Source organism: Phodopus roborovskii, unplaced genomic scaffold, assembly GCF_943737965.1.
Source record: "Phodopus roborovskii unplaced genomic scaffold, PHOROB, whole genome shotgun sequence".
Classification (NCBI taxonomy): domain Eukaryota; kingdom Metazoa; phylum Chordata; class Mammalia; order Rodentia; family Cricetidae; genus Phodopus; species Phodopus roborovskii.
Genome location: NW_026126571.1, coordinates 30,965,777 through 30,986,803, shown reverse-complemented (window position 1 = coordinate 30,986,803; position 21,027 = coordinate 30,965,777). Strand labels below are relative to the sequence as shown.

The window sequence follows — 21,027 nt, the reverse complement described above, 5'->3', positions numbered from 1 at the left end:
GAGGGGTGAGGGGAATGTAGACCCCTCAGGCGCTCCTGCCAGGCAGGCCCTCCTAGCATTTGTAGAACAGTGAGTTTCACTCTTGTTTGGAGGATATTTTCTGTTAGGACACCCTAACTACCCTACCCACACTCCTTATTCTGAGGAGACTTATGGAGATTTGTCTGCTTTCCATGATTCAAAACTGTGCTGCCTGGCTCTTGTCTCAAGTTCCTTCTTGACTTTCTATGTTGAAAATAGTCAAAGTTTGTAAAGAACAGAGCTGAGAACCAGTCCTAGGGCTGGTGGATGACTCAGTTTATAAAAGCACTTGTAGCACAGGCCTGAAGGGCCTGAGTTCACTCTTGAGAACTACAGTGGAGGTCAACTCCTTAAAGTAGCCCTCTGACCCCCACCCTGGAGCATATACCTACCTACACACACACACACACACACACACACACACACACACACACATACATAATCAGTGTCAGTGAGATGGCTCAACCAAGCCTAACAACCCCAGTTTAATCCCTGGAATCCACAAAGTAGAACCAACTTTTGGGAGTTGTCCTCTGACCTCCAACCTCCATGTGTGTGCTGTGACTTGCATGTGCTCGTATGCATACATGTACATGAAATAAATAATGAACAAATAAATGGAACTGCATTCTGGAACCAGACTGAGTAGATTTGAATGTCATAGCTACTCTTCTGCTCTGCAGTCTAGGATGATTCCTTCAGTCTCTGTAATAATAGACATGCTTTTTCTATAAATACCCATTTTCATTCAGTCATTTAACTATTTTTCTTTTTCAGTTTTGAAGATTGATTTTTTTATTCTGTGTGTGTATGTGAAGGCTTGAATATATATATATACATACATACATACATATATATATATATATATCCATACATACATACATATATATATATATGGATATGTATTAGTGTGCAGATATTCATGGAGGTCAGAATAGGCATTGAATTCCCTGGAATTACAGTTAGTTGTGAGCTGCTCTATGTGAGTATCAGGAACTAAATCCAGGCCTTCTGCAAGAGTGACAAGTGCTCTTATAACCACTAAGCTATCTCTCTAGCGCCTAACAAATGTTTTTACTTAATTTTTGTTTGGAAGACAACACAGGGTCTCCCTGCCTATCCCTAGCTGGCCTCAACCACACAACCAACAGTTCCCCTGTCTCAACTTTGCAAGGGCTTGGGATTACAAACAGGTGCTACTATTCCCAAGCTGATAAATATTCATTTATTGAGCACCCACCAAGATGCCTGATGACAAATACATCCACTTAAGAGCATCACGGTATACCCCGAAGGGTTGTTATTTTGCATTTATTTGTGTGTGCATACACACATGCCATAGTGTACAGGCATGTAGAAGTAAGGGAACAATTTCAGGGTCTCCTTTCTTTCCATTACATGGGTCATGTGGGTTGAGTTCAGGTCATCCTGCTTGGTTACAAACACCTTTACCTCAACTGAGCCATCTTGCCAGTTCCTCCCCCTGCCTCCCCTGCCGCAATAGTGTTTAACCCTGTATATCTTCTGAAAACCTCAAAGTATAAGTTTTGTGTGGAATAGTTCTTGTTCCCATGCTATAAAATGTTCCAGTCTGGAAAGCTGTGGGAGCTTTGCGCATAGGTCAACATCCTGGTCACTTGTTAGGGTTTTCCTGGGGGTGGATGAATGAAATAAAGGCCTCACCCCATTCTGGCATTTTAGGCAGAGACTTTTGTTGTAAGAGCTGTTTATGGTTTGTCCTTAGTCCTTATGGTAAGAAGTATCATGACTCTCACAGCAAGCTGGTGCACACATTCTCCTCTTGGAAATGGGCAGTACTGAAGGAGCTCCTCCAGCTCCTCCCTAAGGTGTATTCCTTGTGTTGTCTCCTATTCCTTTCCCCCTCTCACCCACCCCAGCCTCTGATAAAGAACAGAGTACTGAGTGTCCCAGAGTGCTACAGCAGTAAATAGAGCTGCCATAGCTCCTTCCTCTTGTCCCCATACCTGAACCCAGCAGCCAGCAGGGAGCCTATGAATGAGTTGGACCCTGTTGTCCTCTGCCATGTGTCACTCAGGCAAGCCTCTTCCAGTCCAGCTTAGAGAGGCCTGAAGTGATCATCTTGTTTAAGAGTTCTCAGCCAGGTAGCAGTGGTACACAACTTTAATCCCAGCTCTTGAGAGGCAGAGGCAGGAGAATCTCTGTGAATTCAAGGACAGCCTGATCTGCAGAGCTAGTTCCAGGACAGCCAGGGCTACATAGAGAAACTCTGTCTTGATGAAAAAACAAACAAAAGAAAAAAACAACGGAGTTAATTCTCTCCATCTTTGTCACTGGTAGATGCTGTCCTAAGCCTGTTTAACATATTTGGATCCTCAGCGTATCTGGCCCAGAATCTAGAGCCAGCTTCATTGTCAACTTAGCGGCTCAGAAGATTCCTAGTATGTACACTTCTTCGTGTAGGACTTGAGCCCTTAGGACCCACCAGAGACAGACAAGTCACTGCCCTTTTATGTATGGGAGATGTTCTCTCTAGTAGTCATGTACATTGGGTTAGGCCGAACCTCTGTCCAAAGCCACTATCAGTCTGTAGATTCAGCCCCTCCACCGTGCCTCCAGCCAGGTACTTCCTGCCTGGCCTGTCATACCGATGTAAAAGTAGCCATCAGTTAAAAGCCGGTTCTTCTCAGCTTTGTTGTGGTTTTGGGGAGATGCTGTCTAGTATAGCCTGCTCATTGTAGATCCTACACATCTTTGCTTCTTCTGGCAGCCCCTCACCCAGCCTGGTTCACCTTGTCCATCTTTAAACCCTCTCCTCTAACACAGCCTTCCCTACTCTGATAATTTCCAGTGACTTGGAGCAACTGCTGCCATCTAGCTGGCATGTGTCATGTGCTTGTGTCTGCTTTACTTCTATTTCCTGATGGAGCCTGAACCCTGTGCCTGTGGCAGAGCTGTCCAGGCCATCCCAGGTTCCCCGCCTGGTGTACTGCCTGGTGTGGCAGGTGCTTGGACATTCAAGGAATCTTTCTGGTTCCATGTTGGGTCAGAAAAGCCTGTCTCCTGACCATGCTCCTCTGGCACATGGATCAGGGGTCAGAATGCTCTAGAGTAGTAGAGAAGGCTGCCTGTGGGGCTCCCTTGGCCAGCTGCAGCCAGGGCCATGAGCATGGGTATCCAGGCTACCAGGTCAAGGGTATACATCACTGTTCTCTATGAGCTGGGGTCAGAGGGAACATCTATGGTGGCATATGTGCTTTGCTGAGGAAGCGGAGTTTTCTGACTCATACCCTCTCAGTATGTGCTAGAGCAGCCAGTCACAAGGTGGGGTTTGGTTGGTTGGTTGGTTGGTTGGTTGTAGTTCTGCTTTGTTTTTGAGTTTCTCTGTGTATCAGCCCTGGCTTCCTGGAACTCACTCTGTAGATCAGGCTGGCCTCAAACTCACAGAGATCCACCTGCCTCTGCCTCCCAAGTGCTGGAATTAAAGGTGTGCACCACCATGCCTGTCCATTCATGAGTTTTTTATGAGCCTGGGAAGCTGTGGTCCATCTTAGACAGGACCAGCTCTGAGGACAGTATGGGGCCATCTCAAGTATGTGTGTCTGCATCTTCCTTTCTCTGAGCTGTAGACCTCTTTCCCAATGTCTTGGGCCTGCTAACAGGGATACCTTCCATGGGCTTTGTTGAGCAATAGACCTTCATAGAGCTTTGGGTTGGTTAGGAGGAAGACTAGATTCTTTTTCAGAGGAGGTGCCTCAAATAGGCCAAATTTAGGAGGGTGGTGACAGCATCTCAGGAAGCTTGGCAGGGGATCACTTCCTGGATACTCTATTCCTCCATCCCTTTCTTCCTGGGAAGCCACAGTGGACTGTACAGGAGGAGGGTACCATGGAGGAAACTGAGGGCAGAGGTGCCATCTAAACATGAGAACAACAATATCACAGCCTTTTCTTTCAAGGTTCCCCAAAGTTGATCAACAATATAATCAATCTATTTCTGTGACAAGCTAGAATGCAAGTGCTAGGCCGGGTACCCAGGGTGGAGGTAGGGGGTGTGAGCATGTGAGAACTCTTCCATTGCTCTAAGTAGGAGATGGGCAGGTGTGCACACATGCATGCATATAAGCTAGCATCAAAGAAAAATTGTGCTTTCAGAAAGCAAAGTCTCTTGTTTTAGCAGAATCCTGAGTGCACTGGAAATAGGTGCTGCCTAGAGGCCGTGGGGCAAAGGTGGCTGAGCAGATGCTCGTGGGTGCAGTACTAGCCTGCTGCCTTGACAAATACTGCCAGACACAATTTTACTGGAGTAGTGATTTTATTATGAAAATTGCTGCCGTGGTGTGTTTTAAACCACGCAAACGTGCCACCCCTCACTCTAGCACTTTTTGTGTTTGTGCTGCAAATGTCACAAGATTGACAGCTCTTGCTGTGGGTGATGAGGAGCTGCAGGGTTCTGAGTTGGAGCTGCAGGACAGGCTCTACCATCTCAGGTAGAGGAGCAGTGAGAGAGGGACTTTGGTCTGGCACTTGTAGTGGCCCAGACACTGCCCCCCACACCTGTCATTCTAACAGTGTAAGTTTTGAACCATCCTTACAAGGTATTATTGATTCCACTTTTGAGGTGGGAAACTGAGATATGAAGAAGTTTAAAAATGCCCTAGGATACTTGATCATCATCATAGAACATTTGAAGCAATAGGATAGTAGCAACCAGTTTCCATGCCAAGAGCTCATCTCTTATCCTGTGTTAGTAAGCTAGGCTGTACAGGATACTTGTATACCCTGGGAAGAAACTGTATACAGCCCTTCTGCCATGGCATTAGTGTACATTGGTGGTCCTTGCCTGTGTCTGTAGTCATGCTGGGTGTTAGTAGAGAGACTGCCTCTCCCTTTCCCCCACAAATACTGCTCTTGTGGCTGGTGGTAGTGTTCACATGTTCTAATCCATTACAAGCCTATCAGTATAATTAAATCTCTCATCACGCAGTGCGCATGTACTGGATAAGTAGCTAACATGCTCCCTTCTGCAGAGAGCTCCTGCAAGTTGTTAAGAAATAGATTTGAAAAACCCAAGAGAAAAGTAGGCAAAAAAAATAGGACGAGAGACGAGAAAAAAGAGACTCATGTGGTCAGTCACCATGAAAAGATGCTCTCCTAGCAGTTACAGAAACACACATCCAGGAGCCAGCAGCTACTGCATGCCCTAAATGCAGAGCAGAACCTGAAAGTTCTACTGGGGTGTGGGGGGGGGGGAGAGGGAGAGAGAGATAGATGCATGTCGTGCTTCTGGTGGATGTTGAAAAAGTCCCATAATGTCTGTGTAGCTGGGAATGACCTTGAGCTGATTCTCCTGCCTCACATCTCCCCAGTGTCAGGATTTTAAGTATATACCATCATGGTAGGTTTATGGAGTGCTAGGGGTTGAATTCTAGACAAACGTTCTATCAACCAAGGTCTAGCCTCACTTACAAACCCTTCACTTTTTTAGACAGGGTCTCTGTTATGTAGCCCTGGCTGTCCTGGAACTTAAACCTGTTCAGAGACTGAGGGTAGTTCAGTGGTAGAGCCCTTGCCAGAATGCATGAGGCTCCAGGTCAGTGGTTCTCAATCTTCCTGATGCTGCAACCCTTTAATACAGTTCCTCATGCTGTGGTGATGCCCAACCATAAAATCCTTTCGTTGCTACTTCATGACTGTAATTTTGCTACTGTCCTGAATCTTTTTGTTTGTTTGTTTGTTTTGTTTTGTTTTTCGAATTTCTCTGTGTAGCTTTGTAGACCAGGCTGGCCTCGAACTCACAGAGATCTACCTGCCTTGACTCCCAAGTGCTGGGACCACCACTGCCTGGCTTACTGTCACGAATCTTAATGTAAACATCTGATGCTCTTAAGGAGCCAGTATGAGAGGGTCTTTGACCCCCAAAAGTGTTGTGACCCACAGGTTGAGAATCCCTGTTCCAGCCTCAATCCCCACTGCTGGAAGGGAAAAAAGAGTAACAGAAATCCATTCATCTAAGTGAAGTAGAATTCTATTTATTTGTTGGTTTGGTTTGGTTTTTTGAGACAGGGTTTCTCTGTGTAACAGCTCTGACTGTCCTGAAACTCGCTGTGTAGACTAGGCTGGCCTCATATTCAACAGAGGTCCTCCTGCCTCTGCCTCCCAAATGTTGGAATTAAAGGTGTGCATTACTACCACCTGGCTGTGAAGCAGAATTTTAATTCATAGAACTTCAGCTCTTTTTTTTTTCTTGCTTGTTTGCCTTTTAAAAAGAAGACGGTTTCACCCCAGTAGCCTGGCGCCATACTCAGGGCAGCCCTGCCTCAGCCTAGTGCTAGGATTGCAAGCATGAACCCCACATCTGGCTGTTTGTGTTCAGTTTTGAAGGAAGAGACCATTTTTTAAAAATGAGGGCTGGAGAAATGGCTCAGAGGTTAAGATCCCTGCTCTTCCAGAGGTCCTAAGTTCGATTCCCAGCAACCACATGGTGGCTCACAGCCATCAGTAATGAGATCTGGTGCCCTCTCCTGGCCTGCAGACAGACACACAGGCAGAGAACTGCATACAAAATAAATAAATAAATACATCTTTAAAAATAAAAAACACATGAAAAGCCAGGCCAAGGTGGCATACGCCTTTAATCCTAGAATTCAAGAGGCAGAGGCAGGAAGATATCTGTGAGTTTGAGGCTAGCCTGGTCTACAGAGTGAGTTCCAGGACACAGGGCTACCCAGAGAAACCCTATCTCAAAAAAAACCAAACCAAAACAAAAAAAAAAACCAAAAACAACAGAAAAACCACACACAAGGGAGGGAGGGAGGGAGGGAGGGAGGGAGGGAGGGAGGGAGGGAGGGAGGGAGGGAGGGAGGGAGGGAGGGAAGGAAGGAAGGAAGGAAGGAAGGAAGGAAGGAAGGAAGGAAATAGATCAGGGGTGTTGCTGCAAAATTACTGCCTTCTGGTCCAAAAGGGTCTGAATTGGGATAAAGAGGAACCAGCAAGTGTACACACACACACACACACACACACACACACACACACACACACACACACACACACTCACTCACACACTCACTCTTATTCTAGAGCTGCTGGTGTAAGTCAAAGCCAGGCAGTGTTAAGAGGGCCTTAAAAGCACAGGCAGATGTCTCTGCCTACCCTAGGTGAAGTTGCCACAGCTGGCTCCAAGAATTCACAAAATCTCACTTAAAAGTCCTGGGACATACATATTTAATATATATATTTGGAAACCTGAGGCTTGATCACAGGGTCTGGCCTACGCGCGCCCCCCCCCCCCCCAAGCCGTGTAACCTTGGGCAGAACATTTTCCTTGTAACCTTGAACATCACAGTTACCACCTCCAGAAAACTAAGCTGTGGATTCTGACCTGACACCCTGGCAGGCTGAAGGAGACTGGAAACCTAAAAGCCACCCCAGCATAGAGTTTTGTCCCTTTCTTTCTTCCTTCCTTTCTTTCTTCCTTTCTTTCTTTCTTTCTTTCTTTCTTTCTTTCTTTCTTTGTTTCTTTCCTTTTTTATTTTTTTTTCTTTAGGGTCTTTCTTTTATAGATCCCTTGGGCAAAGAATTATAACAAATTACCATGAGCCAGATAGCAGTTTATTGCCTTCTCTCAGGATTGCAAAAGTCTGATGAAACCGAGACACCATGGGGCCACCTGCTTCTGAAGGTACTAGGAACACATCTGTCACAGGCTTCTTCTACTTGCCTTATAGATAGCCACCCTCTTCTCTTTGTGTCTCTGTGTAGCCTCGTGTGGCCTCAACTCACTATAGCTGAGAGTGATGTAGAACTTCTGATCCTGCCTTCTGAGTCCTGGGATTATAGGTGTGCTTTAAGTGGCTGGCTTATGCTCTGTGGGGTCAGTATGCTTTATGTATATTAAAGGAAGAACCACTCTGTTAGCTGGGTTGCATCTCTAGCCCCGCTGTCCCTCTTTATATCAGCGTTCCCCTGCCTGGTTAGGACAAATGTCCCCTTTTTATAAGGACACTGGGTTCAGGGTCAGATGCCCATTCTCTGACCTCATCATAAGTAACCACATGTGCAACAAGTTCTTAGTTTATGTCTGAGATCTAGAGGTAGGGCCTCAAATCTCCAGGGTCCCCCAGCTTGGAAGGGTAGAGTAAAGGTAGAAGGGGCCAACCTAGGCTTGACTTCCCTGCCAGATGTGAAATCGCAGGCGTCGGGCTGCGTTCCTACCTATCCTGTTAAGCATCTGGCTGGTTTTAATCACCCTTCTCTCACGACCCTCTCTTAACAACAGATCCTGCACCTTTTACTGCTCACCTGCTGCCCACCAGGCACCAAGACCTTATCATTGCTCTGTGTATACTTGAGCTGGGGAGGTGGGATTTCCTCTGTTTTATACACCAGACCCTAGGTTCAGCAAGTTTCAGTGAGGCTAGGTGGTCACACTGCTAGTAGGTCCTTTTAGTGTTGTTGTTACAAGTACCTGCCAGAGGGCAACTTGAGGAAGGAAAGGTCCATCCTGCTTCATAGTTTGAGTGTACTGTCATCGTAGAGGGACAGAGAGTGGCAGCAGGTCACACCGCACAAGGAGAGATGACTGCTGGTGCTCAACCCCTTCTCTCTGTGCAGTGCGGGACCCAACAGTGCGGGTGTGTGTCTTTCCACCTCAGCTAATCCAACGTAGAAGCTTCCTTACAGACATGACTTCTGTCAGGTTGATGATAGCAGTCCGTCACTGGAGTGCTGGAGGGTGAGTTTGAGCCAGGTTGTACTCTTCTGCTTTGGGCTTGTGTGGATTGTGCTACTTGTGACTTACTATCTCAGCAGCCTGTCCCTGCCAGGAACTGTCTCTCTGAGGCCCAGCTCCTTCTCCTTAAGGAAAAGTCCGGTCATAATTCACGCGTTGCTAAAACTCGCATGGAGTTCCATCAGGAAACAAAAAGAACATGAGGAAGAAATCTCAGAGTGGAGTGCGTTAGATGCCATTGACAGGGGTCGCTGAGACCCCAGTGGCCAGAAGGACAAGGCTTGGAGACTGTTTAGTGAAGTGGAGGTTAGGTTATAGGTGAGATCAGGCAGGTTCGGGGTGGAATGCAGGTGTCACAGGCTGCAAGGCCTTGCTGGCGTGACAAGGTCATGGTTTTAAAGGGTCATGAACACCCCCAGCGGGCATGGATATACATGTCAGTGTGGTGGCATATGGTGTAAGGGAACCAGTAGGAAGTTGATATGGTGGCATAGCTGGGCTGTTGGACAAAGGAAACCCTTTTTGGAGAGAGTGCTGGTAAGAATGGCCAGGATCAGTATGGAAGTGGTGGGAATAGGCATTGAGTGCCCTTGTATCTTTGGCTTGAGCGCCTAGGGGCACATGCTCTGCCATTTGCCTGGCAGGGGCAGTTTGCAGGTGAGTTGCTGCAGTTTGTAAGAAGGCAGTGTCCCCAACCCAAGGACTCTTAATTCCCTGACACCTCAAGCTGTGTTGAGGGAAGAGCCTGCCAGACACATTAGTTGTCCCCATGGGGGTGGTAGTGGTGCATTATTTGCCACCTACAATTTAGAACTGAGGGTGGCCAGCCTTACTATCACTGCCTGCTGCTGGAAGATGCTCTGCTGCCACCTTGTGGCCAGAAACAGTCTTGAAGGCTCTGGGACACACAGGCCACACCTAATAAAGACACCTAATCCATTTCTTGGGAAGCCAGGTGCAAATTTTGGTTTCCAAGCAGAAGCTGACCCTTCTTCTGTCTTATAGAATAACAGCCACTAGCTTCTTGTGGATTGTATAGGCTGTGGCAGTTACTGTGCCTACCGGTGTGTCAGTAGCAGGTACTAGGAGACTTGATGGCATAGCTGCCCTCCCTCTCTGCTGAGGAGCCAGTATTCTCTTCCCAGGTATGTCTCACATCTCATCCCTGCCTAGGGAGTCCTAGAGACTTCTCTGTGCCCAGACACCTCTATGCAGGGGGCTTGAGGCCCACGCTGAACAGGGCCAGGGGGTTGCTCAGTGCTTGTCTTTTGCACACTCTGGCCAAGAAGAAATTGTTCATCCTGACCTAGAATATGCAGTCAGAGTGTGTGAGAGTCATCACTAATCCTTCAAAAACTTCCAGAGGAGCCGCTGTGGTACAGATGCATCCTGTCCCTTAAGAGAGCTCCAAGAAACAGCTGCCCTGAGGGAGGGCTGGTTTTGTGGGATTTTGGTCCTGTTTGGACAGTTCCAGCACAGAGCTTTTCAGAGCCAGAAGTATTGCTCTTTGTAGGTAATTGATAAGTGGAACAGAGCTGTGGTTATTACACGTGTGAGTGTACAGATGTGGCTGGGACCTGCCTCTCCCAGCTGCTCTCCCACTGCTAAGCAACCCACCCACTAGGTACCTTGTCCTCTAACCCCTGCAGTCTGCAAACACTGGCTCCTCAGTTACTGTCCTGTGCCTGCTTTTTCAAGGGAGGGGGTGTGCTGTAATGAGCAGTCCTAGTCTTTTGTTAAAGAGTAGTTCCTGTGAGTGGGACAGATAGATGATGGCCAGGGACTCTTTAGTTAGGGTTTCTGTTGCTGTGATAAACACCGTGACCATAAACAACTCAGGAAGGAGAAGGCTTCCTTTGCCCACACTTCACATCACAGTTCACCACTGAAGAAGTCAGGGCAGGAACTAAAGCAGAGCACATGAAGGAACGCTGCTTATTGGCCTGCTCCTCATGGCTTGTTCAGCCCTCTTTATTATAACACCCAGGACCACCTGCCCAGGGTGGCCCCACCCACAGCAGATGGAACCCTTCCAGGTCATAATCATTAATCAAGAAAATTCCTCCCCCAGACTTGGCAATTTTACCAAGGCATTTTCTCAGTCAAGATTCCCTCTTCCACTGGGTCTAGTGGTTCATACCTTTAATCTCATTACTTGGGAGGCAGAAGCAGGAAGATCTCTTAGTTCGAGGCCAGCCAAAGTGAGTTCCAGGACAACCAAGGCTACAAAGAGAAAACTCTGTCTCAAAAAAAAAAAAAAAAAAAAAAAAAAACTTTAAAGAAAAAAGGAGTTCCTCTTCCCAGATATGTCTAGGTTGGTGTCAAGCTGACAAAACCAATCCGCACAGAAAAAGTAAAAAGACCGTATTCTTCTGATCTGTATCTCAGGAAGGTTGGCTGACTTAACATTAGGAAATGTGAGTCGAGAGTGCTCGGGTTGGATCTGTGTCCCTGGGCCTGCCTGAGGTCCTGGGAAAGGCTCCTGTGGAACCACCTCTATTGCTAGGAACAGGGAAGCACCCTCGTCTCCACTCTTAATAACCAGTCCTACAAGAAAGCAGAATGCCCCAGAGATCCAGCCCAGGACTTGAAAGTTTCCAGCTCTCCTTTTTAGGAGTACCTGGATTGGAGTGGCCCTGCCTCCCTAAGCATTTCCCTAACCCCAGCCCCCTCAGGAATGTGCTGCTTTCTTTCATCTGCTAGCTCTTACTGGGACCATGGGATTCTGAGACTGGATGGGACTTGGAGTTGGGCTGGGCTGGGTGGAGGCAACCGGGAGGATGATCAGTTTCCAGGGACACTCAATCAAGCACTAACTGAAACTGGTTTCTCCCGATCTGTTGCTGGTGCCAGTGGTTGTCGTCTGGATGATGGGAGCTCCTGTCTGGGCCAGGAGACACAGAAAGGTGATGATAGTGCAGTGTCTGTCATAGTGTGCAGTTTGGCCCCATCCTGGGGTGAACCTGTATTTTCTGGGTATTGTGTGCAGCCCACACTCCTGATGCTAAAACGACATTGGCATTAGGGGCGTTTTAGTTCACAGTGTCAGCTCAGGCAGGTGAGTACCACAAATTCTCACTGCTATCACCTGGACCTTGCCAGGCAACAGGGCCACTCAGCTTTTTACCTTTAGCTTTTCCTGCTGACCTTTGGTCTAGTGCAAGCAAAATTGTATTTTCTTGAGTTTTATTCTCTCCAAAGAAAAAGACTTCCTCAGTCATCAACAGCAGCTACTGTAGCACCAAGCACCTCTCACTCAGCCTTATGAATGTCAGAGCCACACACTGAGTGAGATGTGGTCACTCTGCTAAGTTCTCCAGTACAGAGAAGCTTGAAGCCCAGAGGGGCCATTTGGACTTCTAAGGAATCTGGGTGGTCCTGGGGTCCTTGGTCTTGCTCTTTTCTCTTTGGAGAAAGAGAAAATGGCTCACTTTTGTGCAAAACGGTGCGTTGTGTGGGGTGTGCTTGGGGACTGTTATTTATTTGGCCTGCTCTTAATGACAGCTCCTCACCTACCTGCCCAGTCTTAGGAGGAGCCCTGGCTGGAATTTCCTGTTTTCTGAGAGCTCCCAGGGGCTGCCCTGCGCCGCCGTTCCTGGGTGTTCCAGGCCAGACTTGCCGCCTCTCCAGGTTAGCCTGGCTCCAGGCCCTTCCAGGTCTGGGCTTGCAGGCTTGAGGTGGAGGAGTTGAGAGACTCGGTTGGCCCGCACCAGGTGCCCAGAGGCCGGAGGTCCGTGCGCCCCGGCCGCGGCCCCGGCCCGGGCCCAGCCCCGCATCCCTTGCCATGGGCCTGGCCTTTGCCTGTGGGCCCTGAGCATGGAGCGGGGCTGGCCGCCCGGGGAGAGCTGCAGCGGGGAGCGGCCGGCCGTCTGCCGCCGCGCCCTCAGCGTCTGCGACTCGCTGGACCTGCACAGCGCCCGGGCCGATCGGACGGCCGCCGCCCTGCAGGCCGCCTTGTGCGCCGCGCGTGAACAGCCTGCACGGCCGCGAAGTGTGTGCTCCGGGACTCCGGGGTCAGCGCCCTCCGGTGCGCGTGGCCTGCTGCTCGGCCTCCTGCGCCCTCGCCACGGCCGTCGGGGCCCTGCAGCCTCGGAACGGTCTGGCTCGCCGGCGCCCAGCCCTGAGCCCAGCCCCGCGCCCGCCCGGCGCAGCCGCGGTCCCGGGGAGCGGGCGTCCAGGCCACGGCCCACCAGCATGACGTTCCTGGAGGTGAACCGTCTAGAGCTGGCGGCGCCGGAGGCGCCGGGCGCGGGGCTTGGCCGCACGGGAAGCTCGGGCTTCCTGCGGGGCGCGTCGCTGTGGAGTAGCCAGCGCTGGCAGGTGTTCCGCGGTGGCGGTGGGCGCGGTGCAGAGAGTCCCCGGCGCGGCCTCTCTGCGCTCAGGAAGAGCTTCAGCTTCCGTCTGCGCCGCGGCCAGGAGATTCGGCGTTCCGAGTCAGGGCTGCTTGCCCGGCCGCCCCGCGCTCGCACCCGCAGCGACGGCGACGCCAGCTCCCTGGGTACCTTCCCCAGCCGCCGAGACTTGCTGGGCGCCGACGCTCCTTGCGCACAAACGGAGTCTGGCCGCCCCCGCGCCGCCGCCAGTCTCTGGAAGCTGCTCACCAGCCGCTTCCGCAGGAGGGAGCCCGCACCCGTGGCGCCACTGTGGAGCCGCCGGGCAGCCCCAGCCCCGGGACTCCTGGGCGCATCGAGGGGTAAGAGGGAACGCTGTGAGCCGTGCTGGCCTCTCTGGTTGGAGTCTGACTGAAAACAGTTTGTGTGAGAAACGGTCTGAACCTACCTGGTATAGACTGTTGGATGCACATTGCCTGGGATAGCTGGATTTGACCCAAGTTCTCTCGCTGCCCAGATGGTATGTTTAGTTAGCTTTGTTGGAAGTGTCCAGGAGAGATAGCAGAGGCAGAGAATTCCAGGCAGTGACACTGTCTGTAGCATCTTGGGGTAGTGTTCTAGGATACCTGAAGGATTTGGGTTATGGTGTCACCCACTTTCTATACTGTGGATACAGTACAGTGTGGCTGCTCAGGAAAGGTGCTCGAGGCTGGACTGGGGAGTTTCCTAACTGGGAGCTGGGACCTCTCACTCTAGCTGCTTCTGCAGCCGAGGTCAGGGACTGATTGTGGACCTGAATGAGATAATGCTGTGAAACATCTGTGGGCCGGGCCAGTGAGTGGGAGCTGGGCAGGACAGCAAGCACTGCGCAGACAAAGTCGAGCCCAGGCCATCCAAGACTTGCTGGGGAATAGATGAGCACTGGTTGTCAAGTCAGGGGCACTGAATAGCAAGAGGCTTTCCTTCCCAAGGACCTTGTCTGAGTCTAGGGGGCAGGTGGTGCTGGGTGTGGTTTAATGAGAAGGAGCTGGTCTCCTGCAGGAGCACTGGGGAGAAACCCTGGTAGGGCCTGGTAGATGTGCCTCATTGGACCTGTCTTTACAGTACAGGGCCAGGTGAGGCTCCTCCCTCTTCGCCCAGGCTCAGGAATGTGGTAGGTGGCCCCACCCTGCCAAGGGTGAGCTGTTGCTACTCGCAGGAAGGAGACTGGTCCTTCTTGCCAGGGCCCTGCCCATTTTGGGTCTGGTCTGAGACCTGCTAGAGTAGACTCACCTGGGTGAGAGGCGTTGGGGCACCAAGCCAGGTGAGCTCATGTGCAGTCTATGCCCCTGATGGACCACGAAGAGGAGGATGAGGAGGGACGACAGACCCAGAATAGGAAGGATGAGCCTCAGCTCACAGTCCTGTCCTGAAGACTGTCTTTGCTCTGTTCCCTAGGGAGTTAGGGGTAAGGGTAAAGTCCCATGGAAGGCCGTAGTCTCTTCTGGCCTGACAGAGAGGGGTATTGCAGGTGGCAGTGGAGATGGAGAGGGCAGGAGTGTGTGTACTACTGTGGCCCTGATAGAATGGCTCTGTCTTTGCAGACTCATTTGTGAACAGCCAGGAGTGGACCTTGAGCCGCTCTGTGCCAGAGCTTAAAGTGGTGAGTGGGCCCAGAGGCCTGTGGCTGGGTGGGCCAGACTTTATTTAGGTTGCGGGTCTGGACACTGGTTCCCCTGGCTTCCACTCTTTGTTCTGTTGCCTTGCTCCCTCCATCCCCTGGTGTTTTCTGGGCCTTTCCAACCTGCATGTTTCTTCCTCTTAAGACCCAGTCTCACCTTCCCCTTGTGCTTTCTGGCCACTGATTTACCCACTCCTCTTCTGCAGGGCATAGTGGGGAACCTGTCTAGTGGGAAATCAGCCTTGGTGCACCGATACCTGACAGGGACCTACGTCCAGGAAGAGTCCCCTGAAGGTGAGCGTCACAAGCTAGGCCATAGATTGCCTCTTCCTCCACCTTGTATCTATGTGGAGCTCACTGCTCTCTTGGCCCATCCTCTTCTCCCCAGGAACCCAGGGCTTTTATGTGCCTGTGCACAGACAGACAGACAGACAGACAGACAGACACACACACACACACACACACACACACACACACGTTCCCGTTCCCTTTCCCTCCCTACATTTAGTCCGGACTTCTGTTCTGTCCTAGGGGGCCGATTTAAAAAGGAGATTGTGGTGGATGGCCAGAGTTACCTGCTGCTGATCAGAGATGAAGGAGGCCCCCCTGAGCTCCAGGTGATGCTCCTATTGACATGCCTGTCTAGTGCCCAAGTTCTCCAGGGCCAGTGGGGTGCTGACTCTGTTTATCTCCCCAGTTTGCTGCCTGGGTGGATGCAGTGGTGTTTGTGTTCAGCCTGGAGGATGAAATCAGCTTCCAGACAGTGTACAACTACTTCCTGCGCCTCTGCAGCTTCCGAAATGCCAGCGAGGTGCCCATGGTGCTGGTGGGCACACAGGGTGAGGCAGGGTACCCTATATAGCAGGGTATGGTGGTGGACCAGTAAAGTCTCCATAAACAGGCCATGAGACCCCCAGCTCCCACACCCTGCCAAACAGTGACAGGCTCTTCACTACCATCAGACCTGAAACCTAGGGTCTTTAATTTGCCTTTCTCTGGATGATTCTGGAAATCTGTGCGATTATTGTGCCCATAGTTTTCACTGTTATTATTTATTTATGAAACAAGGTCTCACTCTGTAGCCCAGGCTGACCTTAAATTTACAGATCTCTTAGCTTTCCAAATCTAGAATTGTAGGCATATGCCATAACACTGGGCTATATCCACATTTGTTTTCATTGAATGAGCAAGGACTCATTAAGTCACCGGTTTGTTTTCACTCAAAAAGGCATTAGTAGAATGAAACAAGGTCCAGGCACCTGAGTTCTCATGCTCTGTGCACCCCATTTGGGCCTCTGCCTGCCCACCAGTGTGTAATACTCTATTGCTTCTCAGCCAGCTGAGTGATTCCCCCATCTTCCAACAGATGCCATCAGTGCCGCCAATCCCCGGGTCATTGATGACAGCAGGGCCCGCAAGCTGTCCACAGACCTGAAGCGCTGCACCTACTATGAAACATGTGCAACCTATGGACTCAATGTGGAACGAGTCTTCCAGGATGGTAACTCAGGACCCCTGAGCTGGGTATAGGGTGGCTCTGTGGCTAGCAATTAATGCTACTTGTATTTGGGGAGCTGCCAAGCTGGGCTTTCAACCCCTCTCTCCAGCGAGTAGAAGAATTGACTTTGCTATTCCCTGCAGTGGCCCAGAAAGTGGTAGCCTTGCGGAAGAAGCAGCAGCTGGCCATTGGGCCCTGCAAGTCCCTGCCCAACTCACCCAGCCACTCGGCCGTGTCTGCTGCCTCCATCCCAGCCGTACACATCAATCAGGTGCGGTCACCTCCCTGTACTCCCTGGCCTTTTTGTCCATTTCCCGGCACCTCTGCCTCATCCTCACCCTTGCTCATCTCCTAGCCTTGCTTGTGGCTCCAGTTCTCTGTAGCCTGCATGGTTGGCCTTGGTCAGGCCTTTTCCTTGTGGTGACTGCCCCTTGTCCCAATTTCTATGCTGTTCACTCCCCTGTCTTCCATCTCAACTACTTTAGCCAAAACATCACAAACACATGCTCTAATGAACGCCATTTAAATGGTCTCCTAAGCTACTGCTTAACGAAACCTTACTTAGCAGGCAGGCACAGAGAGAAAAGAAAGTTCTGTGTGCTCACCGCCCCCTTGGTAAGGCAGGCCTGCCCTGTCTTCTCTAATGGACAAGCACTTCCACTTGGTTGCAGGTGTAGTGAGTGCCTTCTTCCCAGAGAGGAGGAAGTGGCTGACAGCTCCAAGCCTAGTAGTCACCAAGGCTGGCCCTCTGTGCCCTCTGGCAGTGTTTTTAATTAGAAGATAGCACTTCCTCATGAGGGTGCTTGGGTTTCAGCTGCACTTGGAATGTGCCAATTCTGAGCCAGTTCCTGTCATTGCATGTCCTATCATACCATTTGGACGCTTGTCGGTATCGGCCTTGTTATTGGATTAGTGTTTGACCTGTGACATGTGGGCCAGTGCTTGGTTCCATACCTGCATACCCTTCCTGCTCTGCTTCACTGCCCTTTGCTGCACGCCCAGCGTCATCCACAGTGGTTAGTGATCAACCACTATGCTTTCCAGTGACAGCTTGGCTCCAGTGCCAGGACCCTTCTTAGGACTTGTGAGAAGGCACAAGGATTCTCAACACCATTCCTCAATGAAAAGAGGAGAGAGGAGGGGGTAAGGAGGGGCATAGGACAATGTCTTTCTATCTTTAAGTGGTCCACCTACCTCCACCAACAGGGCCAAAGTCACACCCTGCGTCTCTGCAGTGGGCCTGCCCCTCTGCAGTGGGCCTGCCCTTGGGAAGCTGCTGAGGGCAGGGATGCATCGCAGTCCCTTGGTCAGTTTAGTGTGGTCAGTTTAGTGTTGGAGATGGGACCTGGCACTCTAGTGAGGCCTGATTTCCATGCACCACCTCTCTGGTCCTGGGAAGACACTTCCTTGTACTCTGTCTCCATCCGGTAAACATTTTTTGGCTTTCTTTTTCTTCTCTTCCATTCTCCATCTGCAGCTTATTGTGCGCAGCAGCCTTTGCTCTGTTCTGCACTATACCTCAGACTGTTACTGATACTTTCTATGCCATACACTTTGTCAAAGCAAACCTCAGACTGCCCAACACCCTGAGCCCAGCCCCAGCCCCAGCTCAGGGAACCCAACCGCCTGCCTTCTGCCCCGATTTTTGAGCATTCATAAATGGTAACCTCCTTTCTTGTCACAGACCATGACTCTCAGGCTATATCCCTGATTCTGGAATGTTAGCTTGTGCCCTGATTTAGTTCTCAGGTTGTCACAAAAGCCTCCCCATCCGGTCCCTTCTAGAGCCCCAAAACAAAGGTGTAAAGTCCCTCATGGTGGCAGTTGGATTCTGTTGACCCCCAGGACATGCCAGCTCCTCTCGGTACCACCTTTAGGAGCCAGTGGCCCTTCTGTTGCCTCTTGTGCTGTGGGCCCCTGTCCAAGTCACTCTCAGCAGCCCTCTCTATTCTTAGGCCACGAATGGCGGCAGCAGCGCCTTCAGTGACTACTCGTCCTCAGTCCCCTCCACCCCCAGCATCAGCCAGCGGGAGTTGCGCATCGAGACCATCGCTGCCTCCTCCACCCCCACGCCCATCCGCAAGCAGTCCAAGAGGCGCTCCAACATCTTTACGGTATGTGCCCCATCCTCCTCCCTGCCCAGCTGCCATCACTGCACAGGCAGGGCTGCACCCAGCTCCTGAGCAGGAGGGCAGGCAGCCCCGGCCAAGAAGATGCAGTCGCTCTCACACTTAAACACACAGGGTTCCTAGAGAATCCTCATTGGACCAGCAGCTTCTTCTGGGCCCTACCTCTGAGAGGGGCTTCCCTCAGACCTTCCCCCTGTACACATGCTCACCCCCTGTAGCCTCCCTCCCTCCCAAACCCTAGAGTTTTCTGTATCAGCTTGAAGGGATCTTTGGACTTGTGGCCTAACTTCCCTGACTCCCTTTGATTCAACAGCTAATGAACCGGAGGCCGGAAGGCTGTTTGCCCAAGGCGACACAGAGGGTTAGCTGGCCGAGCTAGAGTCCCAGCCAGGCCTCCCAGTCTGCCTTCCGGCGGCTCTTTTTCCGTTACCCCACTGCCGAGGGGAACATTCATGCTTCCCACCCACCGCTGTGATTGGTTTAACAAAGGCTTAGCCATCTTTTCCTGGGCTTCACCACGCTGCCTCGTGCCTCCCGCTCAGGTTTGTCCTGTCTCCTTGTGAGCTCCTTGCCCTTCCCCACCAACCTCATGCCCCTACCTGGGGTCCACTGAGCCTCCCTGCTCAGGGCCAACCCCTCAGCTCTTTGGTCCCTGAGCTTACCACTCCCCATCCCAGTTTTTACACACCATGCCCCTCCCTGCCCTGGCTGTGGCCCTTCTCTGGGGCTCTGGCTGGACTGTTTGAGGAGCTGTGGGCAGACAAAAGGTGGGTGAAGCAGCCTGTCCCTCTGCATCACTCCACACCTCTTTCTGAGAGCCAGGGCTCGGCTGTTAGCCTGAGCCTGTGTCCAGCTGGCCAGGCTAAACTTTCTGGCCCCTGCCCAGACAGAGCCAGTGCCCCCTGGGCCTCTGTCCTCCATCCTCACATCTGCCCTGCGTGACATACCTCTGCCCTGCATCCCTGTATCTGCTGGCTCCTGGTGTGCACTTGCTCACTGGCCTCTCTGCTGACGGTTACTGCTGCTGCTGCTGCTGGGGCACACTGTGCTTCCACAGCTCCAACCCTCCAGACCCACAGCTCCTCTTTTCTTTCTGTTCCATCCATTGAGATATGCAGAGTCTTGGTGGCTGCCTGCTCATGTTCACACCTGCTGCTGCTGCTGCTGCTGCTGCTGCTGCTATAAAGCCCTTAAGCGCCTGTGTCACAGTGACCACCATAGGCACTCTCCACAGCCTGTTCCTCATCAGCATCGTGTCTCAATCATCCACTGCCTTGATCCCATTCTTAACATCGTCCCATCTTCCCCCCACTGGCTGGATCAACGTTAGGGCACCCTGCCTCCCTGCTTGGCCTCCTCGCCACAGCACCTTTGGGCTCCCTCCATGTGTGCTCTGCTGCCTGCCTCCCTCAGCTCTGCTGTCTTGTACCACCACACCCCTCGCTGCTTCAAGCACGGCCTTCCCTCCAGGCCCTTCCATTTTCTCCATCTTCACAGTGGCGACCTTATTTTTTCTTTCCATCATTTCCATGGTGACCTCACTTGCGCCATTGTCCCTGAGGCAGCCTCAAGGCATGTTCAACTCTATGGGTGTATCTTGGGAATTCACCCCACCATTGCTGTTGGGGCCACCCTTCCTTCATCCTTCCTAGAGGAGTTACACCTGCTCCAGGGGGACCCTGTTGTGTGCTGCCTGTTCTGTGACTGGTGACTCCTCTCTGGGCATGGTTGTGATGTCCCCAGTCTCCCCTTCATGACTCCATGTATTCATTTGTTGCCACTCTTGCCCTGGTTCCAGTTCCCATCCTTCATGGGGAGGTGCCACTCTGGGCTCCTGGGGTTTTCCCATTGTGGGCAGCCCCTTGGCTTACCAGCCTGGCTGGGGGTAGGCCTCGTCACACTCATCCTGACCAGCAATTCAGTCTGGAGACCCAATGAGAACAGACACATCCTCCTTCCTCCTCCTGGGGCCAAAGGGGCAGAGGGCTTTAGCCTTGGGCTTTAGCCCCCCGAGAGGTCTGGAGGCAGGTGCTATCTGTCTATGGAGCTGCTGGGCAGCAATTTAATCTTTAGCAGTTTTGCCCAGTTCTTCGTGCTCCCCCTGCTGGGCTTTCTCACACATTGCAGTTGCATTCCTTTGTCCGGACCCTGTGCCTTTGGCTTCTGGCACCCTGGGAAAACAGGAGGGATGGTGCCCGGGCAGCAGAGTGGTGAACATTTCCTGCTGACATGGACTGCTGGGCCACAAATGCCCAGCAGTTGGCGGCCTCCTCCTCCTTTCCTTTTCCAACCTCCTCCTCCGCACATCCTCCTCCTCCTCTTCATCCCGCCGCCGCCTCTCCCCAGGCGCCTGGGTCTCTGCCCTCACCAGTGCTGACCGACTTTTGCGGGGCTTAAGTATAACTTGCCAAAATCTTTATTCTTTCGATATTTGCAGATATGTGCCACTGTTTCCAACTTTTCATCAACAAAAAGGCCTTTCCAACTCCTTCCAAATTAGAAGACCAGGTGGTGACACTCAGCACCTCTGGACATTCCCCCTGTGCGGGCCGGAGGCGGGCCGGGCCCTGGGACTGCTCTCAGATGAGAAGCGGCCGCCGAGCTCCCCGCTCCAGAGACCCACAGGAACCTTTGTAACTAACCCCACCCCCAGGGAAGGCTAGGAACGCCGGAGCCCGC

The 21,027-nt window shown here is 51.6% G+C and overlaps 1 protein-coding gene across 5 annotated transcripts in view; it reads left to right on the top strand.

The window, feature by feature from the left end:
- The window catches only part of Agap3 (ArfGAP with GTPase domain, ankyrin repeat and PH domain 3), a 51,093-nt gene that overhangs the window by 9,922 nt on the left and 20,144 nt on the right, over positions 1 to 21,027 (top strand). For 2 of the 5 annotated variants that reach the window (XM_051203219.1, XM_051203220.1), the window contains exons 2-8: positions 14,645 to 14,703; positions 14,928 to 15,015; positions 15,253 to 15,338; positions 15,419 to 15,560; positions 16,088 to 16,222; positions 16,363 to 16,490; positions 18,175 to 18,333. In XM_051203219.1, the coding sequence (XP_051059176.1) occupies positions 14,645 to 14,703; positions 14,928 to 15,015; positions 15,253 to 15,338; positions 15,419 to 15,560; positions 16,088 to 16,222; positions 16,363 to 16,490; positions 18,175 to 18,333 (797 nt within the window). Of the gene's footprint in view, positions 1 to 12,363; positions 13,424 to 14,644; positions 14,704 to 14,927; positions 15,016 to 15,252; positions 15,339 to 15,418; positions 15,561 to 16,087; positions 16,223 to 16,362; positions 16,491 to 18,174; positions 18,334 to 21,027 lie in introns of those variants that run through there. The other 3 variants (XM_051203216.1, XM_051203217.1, XM_051203218.1) reach the window with 3 other exon arrangements.